Below are 27,391 nucleotides of genomic sequence, written 5' to 3'. Positions count from 1 at the left end.
GTATAAATTGAACCCCAGGAGGTTTCATCACCATGTTAGGAAGAACGTTACAGTTTGGGTGACAGAGCACTGGAACAGGTCTGCCCAGAGGGGTTGTGGAGCCCCCTCCTCTGGAGACGCTCAAAACCTGACGAGATGCGGCCCCGTCTGACACGCTCTGGGTGACCCTGCTGGGGCAGGGGCCGGACCAGAAGATCCCTGGAGGCCCCTTCCCACCTCAGCCCTCCTGCGGCTCCCTGACCCTACACAGGAGCCCGCCCGGCCCCGCTCCCATCGCCGCGGCCACACGGGGGGGCCCGCTCCCGGCTCTCCGGGCTCCGAGCGGGGCCGGGCCGGGCACGGCGCTTCCTGGCGGCCGCTTTGGTTCCGGGGCGCCGCTGCCTGGAGACGGCGCTGCCGAGCGGGGCCGCTCCGGTACGGCCGGGCCGGTGGGTTTGGGGCCGAGAGGGATGGAGGCATGGAGGCATGGAGGGAGGGGCCGCAGGAGCAGCCGTCGCGGGCAGCGGAGGCCCGGTCCTCCCCGGGGAGGCTGGAGGCTGGCAGCCCCGCGGCCGGTCCCCGTGTCGCAGTGCTGTGAGCAGGAGCGGCTCGGGGGTGGGGGGAACACGGCTTGTTGTCCCCTCTTGTTGTCCCCTCCCGGCCCCAGGTGAGGCTGCGGGACGCAGGCCGGGCTCCTGGCCTTGCTGTTTGGCACGCAGCTCGCTGCTGGGTTTGGGAACCGAAGTGAGGATGAGCAGCGGCCTGCCTCGGTGTCCCCGCGGCGGTGTGTGACACCCGCGAGCGGTTCTCTCGCCTGTCCGCTGCAGGCCGAACCTGTGCCCCGAACTGTGTGCTCTTGGGGTGCTGCTGTGCCGCTCAGTCCTGCGGGTGGATGCCCAACCGATGTGGGGTTTTGCCGGAGAAGCTCATACAATGTCCTGGCTGGGTCTGCCTGGGAGAGCTTCTCAGAAGAGTGTAATTTGACAGGTTTTTCTTACGGAATCCAGCAATCCTGCCTAACCAGGACGTGTTCGCTTTGCTTCAGTTTCCAGTCGGATGTAGGAAATACACGTTAAGGCAAATTAAATTCTGTGTTTTGCAGTGGAGCTGCATAGTTCTTGTATTAATTCTTTTTGGATTTGGCTAGGTTGCTTTATACCTGCTATGCAGCATAAAGAGATTAGAGAACCTGCACTTCCTAATCCCAGGAAGAGAATTAGAATGTCTGGGCTGTTCTGGCGGTAGTGCTGGTTCTTGCAAGGATTGACTCTTTGGCAGGGAAATGGAGGGATGTGGGACATAAGAAGTATGTAAATATTGAATACTAGTCCATGGGACTGTTTGTCACTTGTAAGCTTGTTTTTTGACAGATTCCTGCCACATCATGTCAGGAGACAGCGACTGCACAAGGACGAGTCCATCAGCAGGGTCTCCATCCGACAATGAATTCTTGCCGGATCGGCCCAAGTATGTTTGCTCGCTGTCTCCTGATCTCATTACCAAAGCCCGTGAAGAGCTCCAAGAGAAACCTGAATGGAGGCTCCGCGACGTGCAGGCACTCCGAGATATGGTGTGCAAAGACTATCCCTCCTTGGGGACGTGCCTGGACGATGCTTTTTTGCTAAGATTCCTCAGAGCCAGGAAATTCGATTACGATCGAGCGCTTCAGCTTCTGGTGAACTACCACACCTGTCGGAGGAGCTGGCCCGAGGTCTTCAACAATTTGAAGCCGTCCGCAATAAAGCCTGTCCTAGAGTCTGGTTTTGTCACTGTGCTGCCTCGTCTGGACCCAGAGGGACGCCACATCGTCTGCATCCGTCCAGGTACTGAAATGCATGAATATCTTTGTTCTCCATCTTCAAGGTGTTTCTGGGCCAAAAATCTGTTTCCTGCTCTTCTGTGAACACTGGTTACTTTCACAGAGTACGTGGGTTCTCTCTGAAACTTGAACAGCTAACTTGCAAAGGGACACCTCTGTCATTAGCCAACGTTATACCAGTTCCTTTTCCTGTTTCAACAATAACTGCAGTTGAGTAAAAACCAAAATGCAGTGAGGTGGGCTGATGAAACATTAGGCGATTCAAGAAAAAATGTGTAGTAACTCAAATTGAAGCAGGGCTGCTGGCTTATTATTTGCTTTTACAATGAGTGGAGAGAGGAGCCTGTGGCTTTGACTCCAGTACAAATAAGCAGAGGCTTCAACGTGCTTTTGGTGCTGCCAGGCTTGCTGTAAATTTGTCTTCATTCATCCTCCTCTTTTCCATTTACCTGCTTTCTTTCTGAGCTGAAGCTGCTTCTAATAAGCTGTGCTGGGTGGAGAATGGGGTTCTTAAAACCATTGCCTTGACTCCTTGAAGTAAACACGAGTTGCCATTTATCTCTTTGCTTAAGAAAGGCTGCTCTGAACTAGGACTGTGGCTATTAAAGACTAACTTTTAAGAGTCCAGTAAAATAGAAAATCAGTTTTTGGAATGTGTATTGTTAGCTTATCTTTACTTTCCGACTTACCATCCATGTCTTGTAACCTCAGACAGATGGACACCCAGTAATTATCCGATTACTGAGAACATTCGTGCCATATACTTAACGTTAGAAAAACTCATTCAGTCCGAAGAGACCCAGGTGAATGGAATTGTAATCCTGGCAGACTACAAAGGAGTCAGCTTATCTAAGGCGTCTCATTTTGGTCCTTTTGTAGCCAAAAAAGTGATTGGAATTCTTCAGGTAAGACCAGAACTGGTGGGAAAATAAGCTTGTGCATTGTAAATGACTGCTTCTGTGTCTAGAGTTCTTGACTATGTCACCAGAAACTTAAGCAACTTGGCTTTTACTAGAAGAGTTAGAACATGTCCCTGTCCAACCAGTTTCTTAGATCCTTGCCAACTTAACTTGCTTGTCCTGTTTTGACTCGTGCTTCCCTAAACTTAAATTTGCATTAGAAATGCAAACATTGAGTTGGAACAGAAAAGGCCAGTTCTGCTAGCTAGTGATGAGGAACGGAGCAATGAATTGCAGTTAGGCAGAGGACTTCACTTTGCCTGAATGCTAAGGAATGTCTCTTGTTATTTAAATGGTTCCTACCTAAACATGTTTCTGTCAGCCACCGTGGATGGAACATGTCACTCGCTGACTGCTGGGCAAGTGTAAGTTCAAGTCCTGCTGCAAAAATTTTGCAGAGAGGATTCTTGAATGAGTGTGATTTGAGGAGGATTTCCATCCAGCTCCTGAAAGAGAGAGTTCTTCAGCACAGGGGTCAGCAAGAGACAGCAATAAAAAGGATCTCAGACTACACATTTGGAAGGAAAATGACGACGAGCAAGTTAGAGCAAAGATATAAGCAAGCGGAGCTGTAGAACATAGGAAGGTGAAGGCATAACCTGCTCAAAGTGGCAGGAAGTTCTCGTGAGTTTAGCTGATGTTCTACCCTGCTATATGAAGGAGTAAGATGAAGAAAATTTCTCTTGAATGGATTTGTTTCCTCGTTACTTTCTGGTCTGAGCTGGTTCTATTTTTTGCTGTGTCAGTGGAGGGATAATGAAGGATAAGGGCAATCAGGAGAGTTTGTGGAGACGAGACTAGTGAGTTTATGAATGTCTGTATAAGAAGTCACATAATCCTTAAAATTATGATCTAAATGTCATTAAACTGTCTGAGCCCATATTTAATTTGCACAAATACAGCGATGGCTGTCTGCTACTGTCAGTGGAAGCTATTAACAAAACAAAGAAGGTAAAGGGCGTAAGGTATGGGTAACATATAAACATGTTGCATCAACCTTGCTGAACTGCATCTCCTGGAGGAGGAGCCAATTCTCTAACCTTCATAAGGAGAAAAATACTCCCACAGTGCATGTATCTCCTTTTCAGCCAAAAGATGGACTGCTTTTTTTGTATAGGTTGAGCTGATCATAAGGGAAAGAAACTTCTCTGAGGCACATGAGACCCTAATAGCTGATTATGAGCTTTTGGCTTGGAGAGCTTTATGGAAATTAATCCCTCAGTACACAACTCGTAACTAATTGTTTTAGACCGTGGGCTGTACAGGAGGCGCCGTGTGCTCTGCTGGCAGCAGATCTGGTTGTCAGTCCTGCCTGACTGCATGAAAGGGCAGGGAAAGAAGAAGCCGTAGTGGCAGAGCCTGGTTGTATTTTGCAGTTAGCATGACAGAACAGTTGAAATGGCAGAAAAATAGGGCTAGAAGATTTCCTCCTCGTATAAAAGTATGTTTTAGATGTGCTTGGTACCCAGATGTCATAGCTGGACACACAGGAGCAACCTGTGCTGGGCTCCCAGCATAGTGCACTCACTCCTCAGAAGCTAGGAACATAGGGTCACAGAACAGTTTGGGTTGGAAGGGACCTTAAAGACCACCTAATTCCACCCCCCTGCCATGGGCAGGGACACCTCCCACTAGACCAAGTTGCCCAAAGCCCCATCCAGCCTGGCCTTAAACACTTCCAGGGATGGGGCACCCACAGCCTGTGCCAGTGCTCATAGTAAATCACGGTGTAACTCTGCATCCTCATCAGGGTTGGGAATACCCAAAGGACAGTGCCTGTGACTAAGCACAGTCACTAGTACCTCACTCAGCATCTTTCTTCAGGGAGAGAAACAACGTAAGAAAGGAAGACTTAGTGGCAGCAGTGTTTCCCAATGTTTCTTGTGTCTCGCCTTTATTTTTATGCCCACAGCCCTCGTACTGCTCCCCGTTAGAAGGTGCATTTTTGTTACCTTACCGGCTTATGTTGGTATCTCAGATGAAGTTTGGGAGCCAGTGGGTTGTACAGGCGGTCAGTCTTGGGAGATTTTAATAAGAGGAAAATGGCAGATGTTTTTAAACTGCATTATAAAAATCTTCTTTACCCTTCAGGATGGATTTCCCATTCGAATAAAAGCTGTTAACATAATAAATGAACCTCGTATATTCAAAGGCATTTTTGCAATCATCAAGCCTTTTCTGAAGGAAAAGATAGCAAACCGGGTAAGGATCTGCATCATTTTAACATTAATGCTGGTGTTTTTAAGTTCCTTGCTTATATCTGTTTAAAAATCTCACAGCTAGAAAAATCTTGGTGCCGCTTACCTGATCTAACCGGTCCTTTCTGCTTTAATCTTTAAAAAAAAATCCTGTTAGGAAAATTCTTCAAGAGAAAGAAGCTTTGAGGAGTTTAAATACTGGCATAACATTAATACGGATATTTAATGCATATGCTATATAATCACGACATTGATTCCACCCCTGGGGTTGGGCTGTCTTGGCAAGTAACAGGGTGCGCTTATAAGGTGGTATCACAGGAAGCAGCGCCGTCCTTTCCTTGGTTTTTCTTGCACCGTAGGACTGGATGTAGTTGCAAAGAATGATGCCCTTTTCCACAAGGGTAAGTACTTCAGAGTGCCATGAATGGGCTCGGGGATAAGCTGAATCTAGAATTTCTGCAGAGGCTAGCAAATCTCAAGTCTTTCTTGCTGGGATTTAAGCTGCACTAGACTTGGCTAATCTCAAGACTTCTCTCACTAGCGCATCCAACAGCACCTGCCCGATGTTGTATGCTGGCACTTACACGTAATGGCATCAATTCCAAAATTTGCTCTTTAATTCAAAATAACCTCTTTAGCTGGCTAGTAATATGCTGCACTGTTTGATACACACTATTAAAGCTATTTTTGTCTTTCCTCTCTAGTTTTTTCTTCATGGCTGTGATCTGAATTCCCTTCATCAAAACATTCCTCCAGTGATCCTGCCTGAAGAATACGGTGGTACTTCAGGGAAGCTGGATATATCAGCATGGAATGAGCTGCTGCTGGCCTCTGAAGAGGATTTTCTGCATGATTTCTCACAGCTGGTACTCCCATGTGACAGCTCTCCCCAAGACATGCTAGTGAGTGGGGATGCTGATGAAAAACAATGCGATGATTCCCTGCGAGGCATGAAACCTCAGCTCTACTACTGTTATTAACAAATCAGTGAAGGGAACCTTTCCAGCAGTTAAGACCTCTTCTGTTCTGATAGGTGATGTTGTGAACTCTGCCTTACTCCTAAACCCGCAGTTTAGGAACAGACTGCTGAGGCACTTTACACTATAGAACCAAAGGAAGCTGAAGAGGGCACAATGGGGGCAGGGCAGAATTCACAGAGGAAAAAGGCAAAGAGCACATAATTGCCGAGTTACATAGAATACCTAAAGTTCATTAACCTCTGTGGATGATGCAAACTTGCCTGTTGCTTCTCATGATAAAGACAAAAATGCAGGATGGTAAGCTTGATAGTTTCTTCTCCCCACCCACTAAAATTGACAACAACCATATGCTAGCTTTGTGACTGTCCATTCCCTTCCCCTTCTAAAAACACACAATAATCCAAAAAAACCAATTGCTATTTGCTTTTGAACCCTGTGAAATGTAGTTCTGTCAGCAGAGATTGCTTAAAACAGTAAGAGTCTAACTTGGCCTGTCCCCTATCTCTTGGTTCAGAGTGTAACTTGGCACTTCTGGAATACCCGAACGAATATTTGGCTTGAATTAACACAAAGGGAGACTTTTTTAATCCATGAAGACCAGTATGGAAATTCTCTCTGAAACTTCCTCACAGCAGGAAATTAACTATTACAACATCAATATCAAGGCTTAATATAAACAGATGCAATCTTCATTTGCAGAGAACAGTAAGTTTCTCAGATCAGGTAATGAGGCTTTTGAGTGGCTACAACTCCAAATACTGAGGTTTGAGACCAAATGAGAGAAAGCTGTCACCCACCTTCCCACATGATCAGTTGTTCTTTTCTTCAGCTGATTGCTATGAGGAATTTGGTAAGTAACTCTCATGTAGAATTTGTAAGGCAGCTTTGTAGCAGCTGGCATGACATATAGAAGGCAATACTTCATGTAAGAAAGCAAGGTGCTTCTTTAGCTTGTTACATTGGACAAATTTTGAACTTCGGTCTTTGTGAAACCAAATGCAGACAGGCTATTTGAAAGCACATTCTTAAATTTCCTGGTATTGTAGCATTTTGTTTCCTGTGCTTGTCTGCTCTTTTGTGAAGTGTTACAACTTTGGTTTCAGCTTTGTTAACCTCTTTTGTCTTTGTTCTTGTATGAAGTTAGACTTCAATAATCTCCGTAATATTTACCCATAGCTTGTATGCCTGTGCTTAGAGGTCTTTGTCTAGAGACACAGCTAAGACTCCAATGTCAAATCAGGGTAAGATATCCTATGTCTAAATAAGCTGTTCCCACTCCAAGTTCAAATGTTTAATGGTCTAGAATTAGAACTTAACTGTCGCACACTTTTTGCACATGTTTTTCTGCACTATAATAGTGCAGAGCTGGGAAACCTCACTAGGACCAAGAAAGCGCACCCAATTATTTCAAGGTGAAATACTTCACTGCTTGGTGAAAAAGAAATCCCTTCTACCATGAGACTTATCTCTAGAGCATTTTCTCTAGCTGAAATCTTTATTTAGTGCCAAGTGTGATATAAGTACCAGTTTTGTTTCTGTAAATATAAAAAAACAAAAGTATCTTGAGAATTTCAAACATTCATTTTTTTCAAAGTGCCAAACACTGTTTTGAATGTCTTTTTCTCCTCTCAGACCCCCTACAGCATGATTGCACTGCTAAAAAACTTTCTCCACCACCACAGTAATGAATTTCTGACCTGGCAGCAGACCTCATCCTGGAACTAAGGGTGGCAAATGCCAGACCTGTCATCCAAGCATTATAAAAGGAGACTAGGTTTTGAAAAGGGGTAAGCCATGAAGCTTTTTCCTGGGTGGCAGTTCAGAATTTCAGTGGGAGGAAGGAACTCATCACTTGACCTGCTTTAGAACAAAGGTGGGAAGAAATTAACTTCCCTCACTTGAAGCATCTGATTTTTTCCTACCTTTGTAAGTTAAGACTTACTCTTATTTGACAGTTACTACCTTAAGCAGAGGAAGAAAAATATCTTCTACTATATAAAATAAGGTAAAAGAGTAACACTAGCCACTTTCTCCTCACTTCTGACCAGAATTGGCTGCATGTTTTGCAGAGATTGAGTTCCTTGTACCACCTAGCAAGACATTAATACACAGTACACGACTTAAAGGTAAGTGGCTACCCAACCCGTTTAACTGCCAGAACGCAGACTGCTCTGGTGTTTGTATTCTTCAAGTGCCTCTTAATTGTAGCCACAATGTATAATTAAAAAAAAGTATTTTGACATGTCTGCTATAAGAACAGCTACTTTGACCCATCCACTTGTATAATAACTACTAGAGAGGGAGGGTGAATATTCAAAATTCAATTTTAATATCCCTTTAAAAAAAAAGTGGTGGCCAACAGAAGGTGGCACTTGAGGAACCTTTAAAGAAACCAAACCCTTTTTCAGGGTCTTAGATTCTCTTGCATGGTAGAGAAAGCAGATCTTACCCTCCCCTTTTCTGTTCTGCTTACAGTGGAACTAAATCATCTGCTTTATTCTTAAACGTAACAGGTAAGGCTACATTATCCAAGCTGAAAATAGCCTGTGATATGCCTCCAGAACTTTATTCTTAAAGCTGGATGCTTGATGTCAGGATACATGAGCTAAGCCAGGCTTACCCGTGTCAATCATTTAACTAATATTCTAAATTTGCTCTTCCTTGGCTTTAGAATTTAGAGTGTACTAAGTTTGCAACTCTGTCTATAACCCTTTTTAGGTTTGTAGCCAGTGCTTAGCTTGTCTTACAGCGAGCACAGCTCTGTCTCATATCTGACAACAGAGCCGAGGAGCGTTCTTTGAGCTTCAGCACTTACTAACAAAGAAGTAACTTTAGTCCCAGAATTTCTTGTCAGATTAGGAAAATAAACACTTGCTTTAGATATATAGTCTCCTTATCTGCAGGTTAAGAGAATAGATAAGGAAAGCTGTTTAGCTTGGTGGTTGTGGTTTTTCTCCCCCCTCCCCACCTCTTCACAGCACTAAAACTGATGTGATTTTTTTCCCCCCCACACGAAATAACTTTGTTTCCAGAGGTTACATGCCTCTGGAAATCCATCCCTGCCAAATCCAACACATCCTAAGGAAAGGTACTCAAACTGCATTGTGTAGTCATGGCTTTTGGCATTAAGTGGGATAGCAGTTAGCTGCATACTGTACATAAAAATACTTGAATTTATACTCTTGCAAATGGGTGTTACAAACCTTGAGGTATTTTCAGGAAGTGGGTGAAGTAATTTTTTTTTGTTAAATCATTTTGGCATGAGTTAATCAGTGTTACTCAAACTAATAATTTTGCCTTTTTGTTGTACGTGGGCCTAGAGGTGTTGGGTGGTTAAGTGTACATCTTATTTTGACAAAATTTATTTTTATATTGCATTTTATAAAATGGAGTGGTCAAAATGTGTAATTTTATGATGCATGACTGGGTGATTAAACACATTATTGTAACAGCTGCTAATGTGGTATTTTGAATACATTTGCCTTGCGTCATCTTGGAGTATTTATTGTGAAAGTGAATAGCAATGTATGCTTAGTTCCACACTAAACACATGCCTGCAACTAAGTATAATTGCCAAGGAATTACATTAGAAAAGGTGTTGATTTCTACTGCAGAACTAAATTTTACTTGAACAGTACCCAAGCAATTTCAAGGAATAGGATTTGACATTCAGAAAAAAAACCACATGGAAGGTGCACTTTCAAAAATACATCGTGACTTACTGTCTGCTGCATGGAGAAGACATCCATTCACAGTCTAAGTGGTGACTGTAGCAGCTAATTAGCATTGTAATCTTTAGATGCAATATTTTGCATTAGAGAATAACTGCCCCAGTCCTCAACACTTCTCAACAGAGCTGGTAAAGTTTCAGTAGTTAGCCTGTTTTATTCAAATGAGTTTACAGTGCAAATGCCTTAGTGCCAATAATAATCATTTCATGTACACTTTTATAAGCATACTAGACCAGTGAAAATTACTTAGCTCTATTTTCCACCATAATCATGAAGTTGTTTAAGCTAGTCATACGCTTACTACTCAATATTTGGCAAACGTACTAAGAAAGATTATCACAGAAATTGCCTCTTAGAAAGAGTAAACTTGTTCTTAAAACAAATTAGTTAACAGCTTTTCAGCCTCAAAGTTCTGTTGTTTTGGTGAGGAGTAAGGTTTTTTTTGTCACAAAACAGAAACTTCTGCTTTAAACAAAACTTTTGCAGCAGAATGTAGAAATTAAGCAGTACGGCTTACACTTCCAGGAACTGAAGTGTTAGCATTAGTGCATTATGCTGAACATAACTTGTTCTTTAAAATATATTACTTCATATTTAGCTAAATGTCGCTTCTGTTCAATATTAAGGTTGGGGCTAATGGACAGAACAGATACTTTTTGTGCTTTGACAGCACAGCTGTAGTGAATTTGTAAAATGCAGTAAAAAGAGTTAACCATGAGTTAAGATAGAAAGATAAATGATAATTTTGATCCTGCATCAAGCATTGTGCAATACGTAACTGTCCATCCACCTGCATGTTAACATTAACATAAGAAGAAACAGTATTTGCCTTAATAACTAAAGCAATACATAACATTTTGGCTTTAAGCAAAAAATTCCCCACTTTTGTAAGCTCAGACATGTGCAGGTATTTAACTGAAGTCCCTACTGGTAAGGACAAGAGGAGCCACTAGGGTCCAAAGGTAGAGCAGGAGACACAGCCAGCTGGAGGTTATCTTCACCCACACAGCTGGCCACTTACTTGTCATCGTTTTAAAATCCGCATCAGGGCTAAAAAGCAAAGAAATCAATTAGTAGATATAACACTCCTTCAACCATTACTTGCCACCTCTCAAATCAAATCCAACTCAGACAATTACTGGGTCACTCCAGTACCAGAGCCCTTGTGGGACCACGGTGAGAGAACTAAACGAGCAGTTTCCCAGGGCTCCTTAGTAGGCCTGTTCCTCCCAGCTCCCCGTTTTCAAAACAAACCTGCTTGCATACACTGATGTGCTACTCGGAAAGAAAATCTCCCAGTGAGCTACATAGTATCAGACTCCTGATAGTTGCCGCTCTGTAAACATATTTGCTAATTTACACAATATTGCAGTCCTGGGGAAAGCTATTCTAAGCTGCAGAAGCTAAGGATATGTCCAACTCCCAGCAGATCTAGGAAAACATCTCTCTGTTTAAGTGGCACATCCCTGGCATGGCTTTCCCAGGGTGAAGACATTAGGCAGGCCTCTGACAAACTTCCCAGGAGGCTGCCTTAAGCCAAATTTGTATGTATCCTTCCTGCTGCTTACATAGTAAGTCTGGTAAGCATGCTTTCTACCCTTGCAGCTGAAACAGTCCACTAGGAGTGCAGCTACTGATTTATTTTTTTTTGCCTTTTTCACAAGTGTTTGTTTTTTTGTCATGTCTTTAATTCAGCAACACAAAATTGAGAAGCCACAGCTGTAACGCAGCTGGCATAGGGACTGCACATAAACAGCTTGGCAGGGGTAGCCAGAGCAGGAATCTCCTGTCCACCTAGAAATACCGGCTAGCACATGCAACCTATCATTTTCTGCCTTGCTCTTACCTGTACCAGTTCGTGAGCGTCATCATGATATAAAGAGAGGCAAGAAAGAGCATGAAGTGGAAGAAGGTATAGCTGTACTGAACACCGTCCTTCTCATTATCCACGACACGGCGCACTTCTCCTTCCTCGGCAGCCCCGCTGCCTGCTCCCCCAGTCTCCTCCAGAATGGCACTGTCGCTCCCAGACAGCAACAGCTTGTTCACTTGGCTGTTACTTGAAGAGCGAATGCTGCAGGGTAACCCAAAGAAAGAGACCATTAGGAACTCCCTTTTCAGGTAGCTGTTTGCTAATAAAACAAGCAACAGCTGAGAATGAATGTCTGCGACTAGCCAATTGCATTTTTTTTTTTTTTTATGTCTGGAAACATCGAGGAAGCTCCTTGGAGAGAGCTGTTTCAATCTGAGCTTTCGTTAACCAAATCAAACAGCGGTCCAAGTCCAGGTCTTATACCACAGAGTGTACCATTTTGTTATCAGAATTGGGCTAATAAAGCCTGTATTTATGCACAAAACAGGATGCAGTTTCATTAGTTGTATTTGGCTTGGGCCTGGGACCACAGTTAGACATGAGCAAATGCTGATACAGTTTTCACTGGAGCCAGAATCAAATGAAAAAGACAAGCAAAACTCATTTGATAACAGCACAGATCCTACCTGGAATACAGGAGGCAGAGGACAAATATAACCAATCCAACAATACTCTGGGCATCCCACCACTGCAGGGACTTGGGTGGAGCTGGAGTAGCAGGTACGACCGTGGTGTTGGCAGGAAAAATTGTGGGTGTAGCTATCTGGGTAATGATGTTCAGCAAACTTGGGTTACAGTTTCGCTCTGAAAGGGATTTTGAGGCAGATTTAGATGAGATAAGCTTTGACAGCAAGTAGCTAAGAAAAGATGATAGACTTGCAATTTATCATTCCCTTTAATATCTTCAATTCCGCAGAGGCAATAACGGCATGGAATATTTTTCCTTCTTGATAATTAGGCAAGGGTGTATTATTAAATCATAAAATCACAACGCCTTCAACAGATACCCCAGTTTATTCCTGAAAGAGGCAATTTGATGGTCTCACTAAACTTAGCTTTACTTTCTGACTAGATTTTATCTAGACAGAAGATCAGCAATCCCCCCACGGTGATCTGTAGTAACTGGGTCACACCAATAGTTTCACACCACATTGTGTCACTCAGGACAACCTGTTACTTACCAGGCTCGTTAGACATGGCTGACCACGTGAGATACATGGTGTACAGAGTAATAATAGAGGACTGGAGGAGGCCAGAGTGCGGCTGATATTCCTGTTCAAAGACAGGACGAGATGAAAAGGGTGGCTTTTATCTACAGCTGGATGAAACCCTATGGCCATAGATATAACAACTGTTGGCATTTAAAACTAAAATTTTTAGAAATGCATTTGGCTTTGTTCTGTTTAAAAGACAGGAAGAAACTCCTTAGAGCAATACAATGTATGCAGCAATAACTCAAACATGGAAGGAATACGGAAACCAAACCCAGTTCTTCTGTGCTCAAGACTCAGGTACAAGCTCTAGCCAAGTTAATCCCAAGTTGCTTAACAGTTTTGTAAATAGGAACCTAGCATATGATTTATTTGAGCAATACCAGTTCAGAATCAAGCAACATGAAAGCTTTCTACTGATATTAAACACTCGTACCCACAATTCTGAAGCCATAGTTTTTTGGACCCCCAAAGCCACACCAGCAATGACCCCACCTCCATCCCCCGGAAACAATGTCCAGAACAATGTGAGCCAAAAAAAGCCTGTCTTCAGGAAATACATCACTATATAGTGCATCGGTTTCAGATCAAGGTTTTTTCTGTTGTTTTTTTTTTTTGTTTGTTTTGTTTTTAAATCTTACTTATTTCTCAAATATAGCTATAGCTAGCATAGCTATAATAGACAAACTTTGAAGTTCTTATGTCTAGCTGAATCAGTGTGACATCCTCCTTACATCCCTGCTTTGTACGTCAGAAGAAAACAGCAAAGAAAAACGAGTACCTGAACTTTTGGCAGGATAGAAACGATGGATACGGCAATGCACAGGATCATATTAATGCTTATGAAGAACTTGTTTTCAGCGCAATCCTCAGGCTTTGTGTAGAAAACATAGAAAAGCACAACAAAAACCAGTGACAAGCCGTAGAACAAGCTTGTACAGGACAGCAGAGCTGGAGGGGAAAAAGTAACCGTTAGAATAAAGCCATAGTTTAACAGTACATCTAAGGTAATTCAGTGGCTAGCTACCGCTGTAAATGGACGGGCCCCTTCCTTACGTCTAAATCTGGTTCAGAAAGCTGGACTAGCAGAATGTATTTTCATTAGGTACGGCCAAATGTCTGCTTCAGCTCACTAAGCAGCGCAGCTCAGGAGAAAGCCAGTGCTGCCATCAGGGGAAAAAGAGCTGCCTTCCAGCTGCAGCGTAATTGGTTTTACTGGGTTGTCAAGCCACAAAGAGCACTTTTTGCACACTTTAATCTACTGTTTACAAGCCCTGAATTTCCCCCTCTATGCTAAAGGCCACCTGTTTTCATTCCCATTCTGCTATGTTCTTTATAAGAAGCTACAAAACGCCGTTGCAGCATTCACAGCTGTAACACAGAACCACAAATGTTGGCACTCTGATTTCAGTGGTCGAGTCAGCGGCACGCACTGTGGCACGGTGTTGGAGAGCAGCCACCATCGCTGACATAACGGACTTCCTGAGAACATCAGCAGGGGAGGCGACAAGGCAAAACCAGAACTAAAAAGATCCAGGCTACTAGTTCTGCACTCACTCTGCAAACTAGACAAGTTAAGTACTGTTTAGTACTACCGTCAGACCTGCTAGTCACAAGCCTGGAGCATTTTACATTGTATTTAATGAGAAAAAGGCAACACCGCAGTTATTAATCCCAAATATTTACAGTAGTGACTCAGGGAGACTGTAGCGTATAATTCTAGGATATGTTTGCAAACCAGTACATGATATTCTGCAGAGCACTGGCCAGCCAAAATAAATCCCTGCCGGCTTAAGATTCCTACCTGCATACCAACATTTAGAGTTTCCCTCCTCCATTCTCTCAACCCAGTTCTCATTCCAGGAGTGAGCAAAGTCCACGAGAAGCACCAGCTGGATAAGAATGAAGCAGAAGGCTCCAAAAATACCAACAACAAACCAGGCTAGAAAAGAGAGTAAGAAAAACAAGCTTAGCTTTCATCACTTGCACGTTAATCCAGGAAAAAGAAAAACACCTATTTCTAATTATACTGCAGACAAGTAACAAAAATAAATCTGAAACTGTATTTTGAAGTGTTACTCGCTTTGGCCTCCATCCTGCAGGATCATGTGAGGAATCGCTGCTACTTCACAGCCGTGGCCTACACTAGTCAAGCTGAGCGTGGAAATGCTTAGCCCTAGGTGTTTTCAGAATGAGTTCGAGATCCAAGTCAAGATACCTCTGTGTACGTAAGCGCCACAGGGCCGCGTTTCTCTAAGGAACAAGAACCCTCTCGAGTTCCTGTAATGTGGCCAGACAGTGGAGGTACCTCGCAGCGATTTTTTTCGAAGGCTCTGGGGTAGTAATTTGCACTCATTACAGACAGCGTTCTGAGGGCTCTCATCAAGCGTCAGGAGGCTCATCCCAGCGGTTAATGTCAGAGCAGCGTACTACTAACAGACAGCGCCTTTGTGCTTGAGAGGAGATTGCTTCAGCTGGTCACTAAAACACCAGGCGAACCAAAATATTCATTCTAAAGAAGGACAGAATCCACGTCTTCTACAAGCTAACTTCCACTACCACAACCATAGCCCAGCAAGTCTGTGAAAAGGTTTGAGTGTAATAAACAATCAACACAGTACGAATTTTGTCACCACGCGTTAACTGTACCTCTTGTGAAAGGCCCTTCAGGAATGTAAAACGCTCCGACCATGATACCCACAATCGCAGCTATTTTGAAGAACCAATACCTTGAAAAGAAGAAAGTTTACAGTCTTACTCCGCATACAATATTCAAGTTTTACACAACGTACAAACAGCTTGCTGCACACCGATGAACATCTGAGAAACAAACCAAAAAGTTGCGTTCAGTGGGATTACACAAAGATCTTCACTAAACGAGGGAGAAGGGCAAATGCAAAGTGCTGCACCTGGGACAGAAAATCGCCACACAACAGAACAGGCTGGGGCCAAAGGTTTGCTGTACGAGGAGCTCCTGCTCCAAACAGAGCGTGATTCAGCAGCAGGTCCTCGCAGGGAGGAAGGCTAGCTGCGCTGTTCAGCTTGGAGAAGGGAAAAGGGAGACCCAACAGCTGTGCTCAGCTGCCTAAAGGAAGGTGTGAAGACTTCTGACAGTGTGCAGACTCTTCGTGCAGGTACACAGTGAAAGGGCAAATGGCAACAGACGAGTTGCAGAAAGATGAACTACAGTCAGATAATACGAAAACAGAAGTAAAAATAAAGCTACACAAACACGGGCTGTGCAGAAAGGTCAAAGCAACCCTTGGAGGCATTCAAAAAAAAAAATCAAAGAGGTCATGACCACCTGCTCCACGTTGGTCCTGCTCTGATCATTCACTCATCTAGCCCAGAACTAACCCAGTGACATCGGTAAATTGAAAATCAGAGCCCAGTTTCTGCCGGATTAGCGTCAAACTAGCCCCCTGTGAACGAGCCAAGGAACGCCACAGAGAGCACAGGGAAGGGGCTATAAACCAACTGGCACCTAACATCTCTGCTGACACACGGAGGAGTCATCACCTCCCTTCTGCATTAGCAGCGATGCCTGGCTTCCCCTTATCAGGGCATTGACAGGCTACACAAACAGGAAGCCTTTTAGAAGGCCGAAGCATTGCTCTTTATTCTGTTCAAAAGAAACTCCAGGCTATCTATGCATACTTTGGCAATTTTCCACTGTGTTCAGCAGAGAAACCTGAGAGAAAGAAAAGAAACAAGTTAGAAGACCAGAGAGGCGGCTTACAGACATACCCGTTGTGCACTGCTGCTCTTGGATCGTTACTTGTTTTCACTGCTATCATCATCAGCGATAAGACAAAGAAAAACATTGCCATGGCAAAGCTGATTCGATAGACAGCTCTGTAGCCAACAAACACATCGCAGCTGACGAAGCCGTTCAGATGCGGTATCAGAGTGTGAAGCCCCTCGTCACAAAATCCCGGCACCTGAGTAGGGACACATTTAATTGTTAATTTACTTCTGTGTTTGCAGTTACAGTCTTCAAGCACTCTAACAGCTACGCACCTCAGTCAGCTCTCTTCTGGGGCATCTGTTAACAAAAGACCTTTTGCTCTGCCAGCCCGCACAGACCTCACTGTCATCTGTTGCTTCCCAAGCCATCACTAACAGCATTCGGGAAGACTGAGATACCAGAGCTGCAGACAGTGCTGGCAATGACCAGCAATCTCTACGTCTGGTCGAGTGAAACTGGTCTGGTTGAGACGAAACATTCTGAAAAACGCCCGTTTAACGAATTGCCTATTTCAGCCGGGAGCCGCTTGGTAGGCGCGGGCTCTTAACGCAGGGGCACCGCCAGCTCAGGAATCACCTCAGGGATCACGCTCGCGGCTCCTTTGTGCTCCGATCCGAGTACAAATAACCACGAACCGCTGGCACGCGCCCCGGCTTTGCTAACAGCCAACCGAATTCCCCCTCCGTACCTTTTTCAGCTGCTCCTCCATGCCCGGCGCCAGCATGATGCAGGCGACAGCGGTGCTGAGGAGCAGGAGGAAGGCGTAGATGAGGCGGGTGACGGTGGAGTTGTTGCCGCTGGGGCAGCAGCGGCACAGCAGGCAGGAGGCGCCGCCGCACAGGCACGGGACCTGCAGGACACGCACAGCCCGTCAGGCCGCGGCTCCCGGGGGGACCCCTCCCGGGGGGACCCGGGCTCCGCTTCCTCCCCGCGACCCCCGGCGCCCCCCCCCGGCCCTCACCCAGCTGCCCAGCGAGCACAGCGCCGCCCCCATCGCGCCGCCGCCACCGAGCCCCCGCCGGCCGCTTCCTGCTTCCGCCCCTCACCGCCCGGCGGCCGCCCTCCAGCGTCGCCGCCGCTCATTGGTTGTCCCCGCCATACCGCCCGCCAATAGGAGGGGGGGGAGAGCGCGGCGGGAGGAAGGAGGGCCCGCCCGCCAGCCCGCTATTTATTTTGACAAGTGGCGTGGTTGTGAGGAGGAGGGCGTTGATTGGATGAAGAGAAGGGAGTGGGTGGTTCCACTAGCGGCTCGACCAATGAACGGGGTTAATCTGAATCGTTCCTCTGATTGGCAAGTTTTTTAGCCAATCCATACCCGTCTTTCCCTGAAGCCGCAAGGGGCGCTGCGGGCGCCCCGCGGTTGCCACGGCAGCAGGCGCCACGGCGACGGGGCTTGGTGCCAGGCCGCGTAATGGCGGCCGGCTCCCTGAGGGGCAGCCCGGGGGAGCTCTGCGGGGCGCTCCCGTTCCCAGCCCAAGGGAATGGTCGCGTTATGAGCCTGCCTGCTCGCTGCTGGCCGCTCCTCCCGCCTGCTCGGTGGGGCTGAGCCGAGCCGTTAGCGGGCTGCGGCTGGAACGGGGCTCACAGGGGAAGTCCCCGAGCCTCCCAGAGGCGGTTTGTCAAGCCGCAAACACTCAGTCCCTGTTCTCAAGGCGCACAGCTGTAAAGCTAGAGCTGCACGCCTTCTGTAGGATCATTAATGAGGCTGGAAAACACCTCCAAGCTCACCTGGTCCAACCACCCCCTACCACCAATGTCACCCGCTAACCCATGTCCCTAAGCACCACGTCCAACCTTTAAAACCTTTAAAACGGAGGGAAAGGAAGCATGTGAGAATAATCATGGTTCTGCTGCTGCTGCCCAGAGCACAAGGGCCTCTCCAGCTGTGCGTTACCAGCGTGCTGCACAATTCGCAGCTTGGAGGAGTTAAACAGCGCAGTGACTGCGCTATGTGGCTCAAGTCCGGAGCAAATTAAAGGGCTGGGAGCTGGCCGTGAGGACGTAATCAACAACAGCAGGAAGGTGACAATGGTTTACACAGAAGTTTAGACAAGCCCTCTAGAGCTATTTAATCGGTGCCAGTGTTGCAAAATATCAGAGGTCACCACTGGAACTGACCAGCTAGCGTTAGAGGATATATTTTGGCTATGGTAGTTCCAGCATCACTTCCTGCTGCGTCAGACCCTTCTTTCCTTCACACAATCCCTCTCAGAAAAAACCGACGTCCATCACAGTGACAAATAATCAGGATGACAGCTTTACTGCCTTCTAAAATTGCCAAGAAATGACAAAAAGCATCCAGTAAAACAGACACTTATTTTCCGCAGCAGCCTTAACACTCAGAGTATATGAACATTATGTTAACAGAATCATCCCTCTTGTAATCAGCCTTATTCATGAAGACATAGAGGCTTCTTTCAGAAAGAGATCGCACCATAAATCATTCAAACTGTGCTTCCCTCAGATAATACGTGAACCTTTACCTTATTATTAATGTATTTTTCTCACTCTTTTGGGAGCACCAGCTGGATCTGTAGGCTTTTGTCACAGCCCTGCTACTTCACTGTTTGTGCGTATGAATGTATGCAGAAGAAGGCAGAGTCCAAAATTCTGTGTTCTTTCCCCAGTAACCTTGAATAAATCACTTCATAATTATATTACTAGAAGATATGAAGCTTAGCTAAATCCTCAATCTAACAACACTTTCTTCACAGGAAACTTATGAACCTAAATAGTTTTGTTAAGTACTGTGAGATCCTCCACTCAATTATGTGAAAGAAAGACAAAGTATACAGATATACTGGTTTTGCCTTCCACTGTCCATGTAACAAGAGATTTCCTTCCAACATAAAACCCCTCTGATTCTGCATAACATCATCTCAAAGCACACACATTTAACAGGAGATAAGGATGAAGCCAGCCTTGTTAATGTCAGCTGTGGGAACAAGGCTGGATATGGCAGGAGGTTATCCTAGTTGTGCAAAAATACCTTGCTCTGGTATATTAATCAGTTCTGAAAGCAGAATAAAATGATGCATCCTTTACATATCTATGTTATATCCCATACATATCTATATATTAGTTGTTTGAAGTGCCTAGATTTTTTTTTTACCTTGAAATTATGTGGTATTTGAAAGAAATGTGCCAGATACAGTCATTGGAAAGTAGTTCTCTGCGGTTCTTTTTGCAACAGAGCTAATAAAAAAATGTCACTCAAGCTTGTGCGTTAGTGCTATTCTTGTTAATCTCAAGGGTCTCCCTTTCACGATATCAAAAATGCAGAACTTTCCTGATGTTCCCTGGAGTATTCAAGGGTCCCTGCTCTGCACAGGCTGTATTTTTGCAGGTGACAGATCCAGGTTATAATCAAAAATCCTTTGACTGACCAGAATCTTTCAGGCAGGTGTTTAACTGGGGGAACTGCAAATTAGAATGGCTGGGTTAAATCAACTGTAAAAAAATTAAAAAATAAAAAATCGGTGTTTCTGTATACAAGACCTGTATACAGGTCTAAACATCTTCTTGTGCTCCTGCCTGCATAAACTTCAGAAGTTTGAAGTATTGGTGTCAGCTTTCTAGTAAAACTCACCGAATTACTGGGCTCCTGTGAAGTGTTTAGCTTAAAGCAGTATTTTTAACTGTGCTTCGTTTGGATCTCCAGAGCATAGTTACAGGGTTTTCTTAGGAGAGAACTGTTTTTACAGCTGTTTAGTTCAGGCTTTGGGTTGAGCTATATTCCACAGTACTGATCTTAAACCATGCTTTCAAAGTAGCCATCGAAGCACACTGTCTCTGAGGAAGTTAGCAATTAGATAATGGGCAAAACCCTGCTAAGGGTGAAACCACTAGTGGGTTGAGTTTGCCTTTACGTGGATAGAGTTAATAGTTTCTACAAAGTCATGATGTTCCAGCAGGGTAGAAAGTCCTCCCAGGTATAAATATCATTAAGTTTATGGAGCTCCCAGATCATTTTTGGTGGGGCATATTCTTATCACATGCCATGGATACAAGTATGCATTCCCCACTAACACGTCAGGGCTGACAGGTATCATTTGCTGTGATTCCCCACGAAGCACGGGGACCAGTGCCAGCAGCATGGTTTTTCATGGCTTACAGGCTGGCTTTAGGCTCACAGGTCCCTGCAGCTGGAGACCAGTGAAAATCAACTTAGTCCACAGTCAAGTTTTTAAATATGCAAGCTTCTTTTCTTCTCAGTCCTTTGCTCACGATTTTATAATTTTCATCTTCCCTTGACTGCATGCATTGTGACTGCATTAACACCTGCCTCTGCTCTTCTTAGACTATTTTCCTATCATGTCATGGACACATGAGTCATCTTATTTGTGATCTGCTGAGCTGAGTGAGAGTCATAGTAACGTTGTGCGCTTCAAGGCCATTAGTAACGCTGCTAAAACTTGCATAATATATTCTTCTGTGTCTAAATCCCTAAGAGATTGAGTAACTGTTTTCTTTTTCACCCTAAGTGACTATGCAACTGCATGAGTCACTCCTGTTACGATAGAGAAATTGTAATCTTTGTGTCTTTCCAGTTTTGTTTGGCCAGAAATTTATTTTATAGGACACCTTTGTTCATTCTCCTCCAAGTCCTTATATGTCACTGGAGATGTTTTCACTGACTTTGGTTCACTTCAAATCATGTGCTTTGGTCTGGAAACTGCTTTAGTTTTGGTTATTGGTAAAACAGATGGAGAAACATTCATCTTTACCCAATGATATTACTAAACTGTTTCATCTTGTTACTTATGGAAGCATTAGTGAGACTTAAACATATTTAAATAACAACAACAACAAAAGCTTATAATAATAAAAGAAATTTTAAAAAAAGGAAAAAAATATGCTGGAGGGAATATTTTGTACAAAAGATCTGCAGTGACAGCTGTGAATGAACCATGAAAGGGACTAGCAACAGATGGCTGGTAAAAAGGAGGAGGGAGTGAAAGGTGTCCTTCTGTAATAGGTGAACATGATATCCCTGCAGACAGCACAGGGCGCTCCCCAAAGGGAGCGGGATCTTGCACAGAAAGGCCATCACAGCTCTTCCAGGGCTGCTGAAGCAGCCTTAGCCCTGCTCCGATGCTGCTGTTAGCAGCTGTCCCAGGAGGAGCTTTGCAGCCAGAAGAGCTGCTGGAGCTTGGCACCTTGTTCTGTCACTGCGAGCAAGACTGCGTTAGTGCAGAACCAGGTGTCAGCCCCTGCTCGTCAGCAGTGCTGAGCTGGGCTTGGTTTTGCTGCTAGAGCACCTCGGGCTGTGCAGGACATCAGAGGTCCTGCTTTCAAGTATCCACTTCAGCAATGAGTAGGCACAAAGCAAATTGATCTCCTACTTGAGCAACGCACAAGTACACTTAAAAAATGTTGCTGAATTTATTGCTCGAAATGTTTTCATGATTTCCCTCTTCTGATACACATTTTTTATTAAGCCAGGACCTTTTTCCCCTTCTCTCTGTGACCTCATCTCCCCCCCAAAGCCTGCACAGACACCCAGCTGGCCAGCCCCGTTGGGTCAGCAGTCACTGTGGCACAACGTACACCGAAATGCCAGTGGAAGGAAAAGTCAGGAATTTCTGGATTTGATCCTGCCTCTAGCAGCGACGAGCTGTGCAGCTTCAGATGAGCCACAGGACTATGTGAGTCAATACGTCAAGTGAGAAAAGGAGCATATCCTGCAGCGGCGTGGCAGTTCATCTTTCAGAGAGGGAAATGCAGATCCCGAGCAGCTGCTCCCCAGGCTCGCCGTTACTCGGAGCCGCAGCCTCGCTGGTGCGAGCGGCTGCACAGCGGGACTGGGAGCTGGCAGCAGCCTAAAACTTAACCAGAGCCCATCCCCAGCTAGGTCTGAACTGACTTAACTGCTTGAGCATTGCCAGCTTAAAATCAGATGAGTGCTTCACCAATCTTTTCTCACAATAGAAAGCAATGTAGGATCATACCCGCTATGGCCATTTTTTTTAGCTGTTTTTATTTTTTTTCCCCTCTTTTTCTACTGTTCCCCATTCTAGTGCTTCTGCTTTCCAAGAAGATATTCTGAAGCTGGTGAGATTTTTTTTTTTTCCTCATAAATCTTTTACATCATGTAAATCCCCTCAGTGTACCAGCTGACATTTTAGAGGTTACATTTTTGCACTTGAGCCAGGAAGCATTTAGCATGTTACAGTGGCTTATGTTGTTGTATTTTTTTTTAGGAAGGGAAAACAGTTCCTTCCTCTTGTGTCTCCAACAGAGACTGTTTCTCCTTGGGGAAGGAGTTCACATGATCGTATAGATGTGTCAGATAAATCCCTTCCCACGTTTGATATTTGCTAAGTTGAATGATTGTTATTCCAAGCCGATAGCTGGAATGGCTGTGTGATTTAATATCCAAAACTTCTTTCTTTTCTTGTGTTCACAAACTTTAAAGAAATGAAATATAAAAATGAAACCCTTCAGCTTAGACTCGCTAGCCAAATACTCTTGACCACATTATCTACACAAATATTTCTCCCTGTTTGTTTGTTTAAAGCTGGCCAAGAGTGAGGCCGTGAGTTCCAGAAATACTTTTAAGATAACAGAAATGGGCATCCAGATCGAAAAGGAACTCTGTATTTAGAAACTCTGAAATACTACTGGGGGGTGGCTGTGCTGTTAACTGTTTTCTGTCTGCTCTGCATCTCCATGGCTTTGGAAAGTGAGTCATGACATTCTTCTTTATATAAACGTTTTTCCCATCCTAGATGACTTTAAAAAAATACCCTATGGGAGTCTAATAATACAATACCCATCTCTAGTCACATCGCTGTTTTCAATAGGGCTGTTGCTTGAGTGAGGCTAAATTGAGCCATTTCCCAAAGGCAGTGTTGGGCAAGAGCTGACAAGGCTCAGCATTCACGGAGCCCACGTGCACCCCGTGCAGAAGCAGCCACAAGCGTAATGCTGGGAGGGAGGGCAGGGCAAGAACTGAGGGGTGAGTGTTGGCTTATCGAGGCATCTTACAAACTTGGCCTTCTGCTGCAGAACACCCTTGGGAACACACTGGACCTCCGCTAAAAATTCACACAAATTTTAAAACACCTCGGGTAGGTGTCACAGTATTGCAAAATGTAAAATATTCCCAAGAACACAAAAGCAAGGCACCTCGCTGAGCTTGACCTCCGCTGGCATTTCAGAATCAGAGTAATTTTCCCTTAATCTAAATATTAGCTCAGTTCCAAATTTACTCTTCCTCAGAGCGAATGGCAGAAGTTTGGTGTTTTTTGTTTGTTTTTTTTTTTTGTGTGTGTTAGTGTGTATTTTTTTTTTTTGGTTAAACTAAAGAACTGCTTACAGTTTCTAAAATGTGTGTTGGTATCATTATATTTTTTACCGTGTTTTAGGGAGTCATGTGAAACCGAATGCTTTGACAGGCCAGCAATGCACTTCTCATGGGTATTTTCTTTCTACCTTCAGATGGAAGAAGCCACTGCTTCTTAGCCCCAGCCTCTACTTACTGCCATGGGTACATTGGTGTCTTATCTTTAGATGAATTTTTGTGGTTCTATAATGTGAGTCTGCTTGTAGCCAGATATTAATTTCAGTGAAGATAATAACGTGCAGAACCTGGCGCATCCTGGTCAGCAAGGAATGTGCTGGGCAGCTGTGATCTCTGCTCAGTTATCTGCGGAGGCTGAAATTTGGTTAGTGTTTTATGCTTAGGCACCAGATAGAGCTAAGATATTGCTTAACTGAAGAGCTATTATTTACCGTTAATAAAACTGACACCATGACACATTCCTTATGGCGTAGATGTGCTATCATATCTTGGCAACGGTAACAGAAGGAATTATTCTGCCTGGCTTGCAGTCTTTTCTTCATTGTAAAAAGAAGAAATAATGAGGCTGTAATTACCCAGCTTGGAACTAAATGAACCCAACTGAAAATGCTGAATGATGAGCGATGACTCCTAACAGCTTCCCAAACTCAGCTTGTTTGGATGCCATCACTGATAGTGCCAATGCCAGCATCAGATCCCGGCTCTCGCTGGGCTGTTTCCATAGCCAGGAGTCATAGTTAATTTGTTCGGACTCAGCGGTGCCTCAGCCTGAAGTAGTGGTGAATAAATAGTGGTAAGCATGCCATAAGCCCTGCCAAAATGATCCGTTTACATGACAAAGTCAGTGTGTTGCAAATTAGGATGAAATTTATAGCACACAAACCACTCCACCCCACATCTTGGGGTAAAGATCTGTAGTGGTTTGCTTCAGATTAGGAATTACTTTGCATGAAGTTTCTCCATGCAGTGTGGTTACTAGTTAGCATGCTATAAACTTCCTCTCCAGCCCCAGATGAACCATATTCTCTGCGTAGGCAGGTCTTGAGGACAGGCTGTCACCACGCAGCGAGCAGTCATTCCAGGGCAAGCAGGATCACACACGCCTCCCTCCAACCTTTCCGTATCAAGTCTGTGAGGCTTCTCTAATTTTGCATCTTAAATTTATCTAATAAACCAGCCGATTCAAAGTCTTTTTTTTGTTTTCTTTCCTTCCTGCAAATGCAGAAGGGGATCTGTTATTCCATTAATTCTGTTTCTCAGTGTCACACAATGTCTTGTTAGCCAGATATGCAACAGCTCACAGACTTGCTTCCCGGCTTGGTATAGACACTGCAGAACTGGTGGCCTGCTGCATTCAGCACAGGAGAAGCGTGTTTGGCAGACCTGCAGGAGAGAGCCGGGATGAACTTCCCATAGCAATGAAGAGGCATAAAGGAATGCTTCTAGGTGCCCAGCTGGCTCCATTCTTGTTCAACTCATCCTTTAAGACTGCTGAGAGTTAATTGTATTAGGAACAATATGTTGCAATGCCTAGAGACCTGGCTAAATACCAACTAACGAGGCATCTTAGTGAAAAGAAATAGGATTTTCCGTCGTGGTTCCTCTGTTTGAACCCTGATTTCTGCAGGAAGGCACACAGAGCTGCTAGGAAGCGCACACCTCTTGCCCAAACGCTGTGATCTCTCGCTGGTTGCCATAGCAATGGGGAGAGCTGAGGCCATTTGGGTTGTCGTTCCCAAGGCACACGCCAGCGAGGTGCAACAGCCCTGCGCTGAGCCTCAGACACCTTCCGGCGACCACATCCAGCCCGAGAAGGGCAGCTCTCAAAGCGTGGCCGTTTTACAGACACGTAGCTTGTTGTGGAGGTTGCTCCCTTGAAGGAGCCTTTGTAGGATGGCCAAATGTTACCCATATAAAAACAACGGCACACCTGTCACACCAACGGCTTGCAGCATACGTGGCAGGTCACAAACACTGCAGCCACCTCTGCACGCAGGGAAGAGCTATCGGGCAGCAGAGCGCTTTGAGCAAGGGGTAGTTTGGATGGGGACCAACATTTACTTCTCGCTCAGTATTAAAGGGCAAGGAACACTGGAGCAAACCCAGACTTGGGGATCAAATATGACTGATGCCTTTGGACGTAGGCAGGACAGCCTGGATGCCAGGCTTTTACTGAAGGGCCTTCTGCAAGAACTTCTCAAAAGACACCTAACTCAGGATCGTGTGGAGATAAAGTTTTAACATATGACTTGAAAAAGCTGATGTCTATTTAAACACCACTGCTAGATTATTATGATGGGTAATCTGAATAAAGATACTTGATGCTCTATCAGGACAACTTTTACAAAGTTGGAAATGATTACTTTAAAGTTGTTACGAAAAGAAATAACTTAATCCACACAAGTGAGTGACAGCAGGGAACTGTATGGAGACATTAAACTCTCTGCCCCAAAAGCTATAGCCCTGCATAAAGGTGAAAATTTTACACCAGTTTTACTCTCTCCTGACAGGTCCCTACATCCCGCCTGCCTCCCTGGAGCCATCATCGTGCCCTGCCCACAGTCAGCAAGCAACAACCAGTTCTTGTCAGTGTGTGGTGGCCATCACCTTGGTCAGGAGCAGGCATACGCCACGGCACAGCCCAGGCCTGAGAGCAGGGGCCTGCACGCGGCGCCTCAGTGAAGGCTCCCAGCTCACCAGAGAAACCCTGCTTTTATTTTGTGCGTGCTGTTAGCACGAACAGAATATTTTGTTCCCTGACCAGAACACAGAGCCCTTCCCACACAGCGCCCTGAACTCCTGCTGCTTTCCGAGCAAGTCACGGGGAAGCTAGCTGCACCTCCCCGCTCGTAGGCCCGGGTCTCCAGAGCAGCTGCACCCGCCGTGCCTGAGGGCACGGACGCAGGGACGGTTTTCCTGAGCTGCTTCAGCACTAGCACTAGTTACATGTACCCCTTCACCAGGCACGGAAAGCAGGGAACTGTGCCAGGAGGGCAGGCTGAAGTCCTTCCTAACCTTAGGTACGGGGTGAGCGCACGCGGTGAAGCCCTTTGCCTCACCAGAGGATTAACCAGCTGAGTCTGATCCCCCCCACGCGCCAGCAGCGCCCTGCTCACAGCCCTGGAACAAAACCATGTGGAAGCCCGTTGAGCTGGGAGCACGAGTCAGGATCAAAATATTTACAGGGCTTCTGCACATCTGCAGCAGAAATCCTTCTCCGGCTGCCAAACGCTGGGAAAAACTGTAATGGTTGCCTGGGTGGCTCTGGCACATCTTATACAGAGCTGACAGATGACTTTTTCTCATTTATTAGTGTACCCCTTTGCTCTCCAAAAGGGATAATTGCCATTGCCAGCCTAGCCTGCTGCTTATCTTCCTCTAGCTCTTGCATCTTGCAGAAACAGAGGGACAAAAGGAAAAAACAACTGTTTGGGAGCCTTTGAGGAATGCCTGCTTCCCTTGCAGTAAGACCTGAACCTCATACATCCCTTGTTATACCTTCTCATCCCAACAGTCATTTTCAGCCCTTTCTGAATATCTGAACAATCTGGACAAGCAGAATGAACCCATCTAACTAATACTCACAT

At 45.1% G+C, this 27,391-nt stretch overlaps 2 protein-coding genes across 4 annotated transcripts; one reads left to right on the top strand and one right to left on the bottom strand.

Annotated features, from left to right (window-relative positions):
* The first annotated feature begins 321 nt into the window (after positions 1-321).
* Positions 322-9,389, top strand: TTPAL (alpha tocopherol transfer protein like). 2 transcript variants are annotated; one of them, XM_040576007.1, is made up of 5 exons: positions 322-414; positions 1,350-1,802; positions 2,510-2,703; positions 4,849-4,959; positions 5,660-9,389. In XM_040576007.1, the coding sequence occupies exons 2-5, from the start codon at positions 1,364-1,366 to the stop codon at positions 5,933-5,935; spliced, it is 1,020 nt and encodes a 339-aa protein (XP_040431941.1). In that variant the 5' UTR covers positions 322-414; positions 1,350-1,363; the 3' UTR covers positions 5,936-9,389. The 2 variants fall into 2 exon arrangements, with proteins under 2 accessions (XP_040431941.1, XP_040431942.1); XM_040576008.1 differs by having other exon boundaries at positions 329-428.
* A 416-nt stretch (positions 9,390-9,805) lies between these two features.
* SERINC3 (serine incorporator 3) lies at positions 9,806-17,579 on the bottom strand. Of its 2 annotated transcripts, none has more exons than XM_040576005.1 (10): positions 17,460-17,579; positions 17,187-17,348; positions 16,498-16,691; positions 15,400-15,479; positions 14,555-14,692; positions 13,532-13,701; positions 12,721-12,811; positions 12,166-12,343; positions 11,513-11,740; positions 9,806-10,716 (listed from the first exon to the last, which is right to left on the bottom strand). In XM_040576005.1, the coding sequence occupies exons 1-10, from the start codon at positions 17,490-17,492 to the stop codon at positions 10,578-10,580; spliced, it is 1,413 nt and encodes a 470-aa protein (XP_040431939.1). In that variant the 5' UTR covers positions 17,493-17,579; the 3' UTR covers positions 9,806-10,577. The 2 variants fall into 2 exon arrangements, with proteins under 2 accessions (XP_040431939.1, XP_040431940.1); XM_040576006.1 differs by having other exon boundaries at positions 17,545-17,578.
* Positions 17,580-27,391: the final 9,812 nt, after the last annotated feature.

The sequence above is a fragment of the Cygnus olor genome, chromosome 16 (genome assembly GCF_009769625.2).
Source record: "Cygnus olor isolate bCygOlo1 chromosome 16, bCygOlo1.pri.v2, whole genome shotgun sequence".
Lineage (NCBI taxonomy): Eukaryota > Metazoa > Chordata > Aves > Anseriformes > Anatidae > Cygnus > Cygnus olor.
This window is presented reverse-complemented; position numbering and strand designations above follow the sequence as displayed.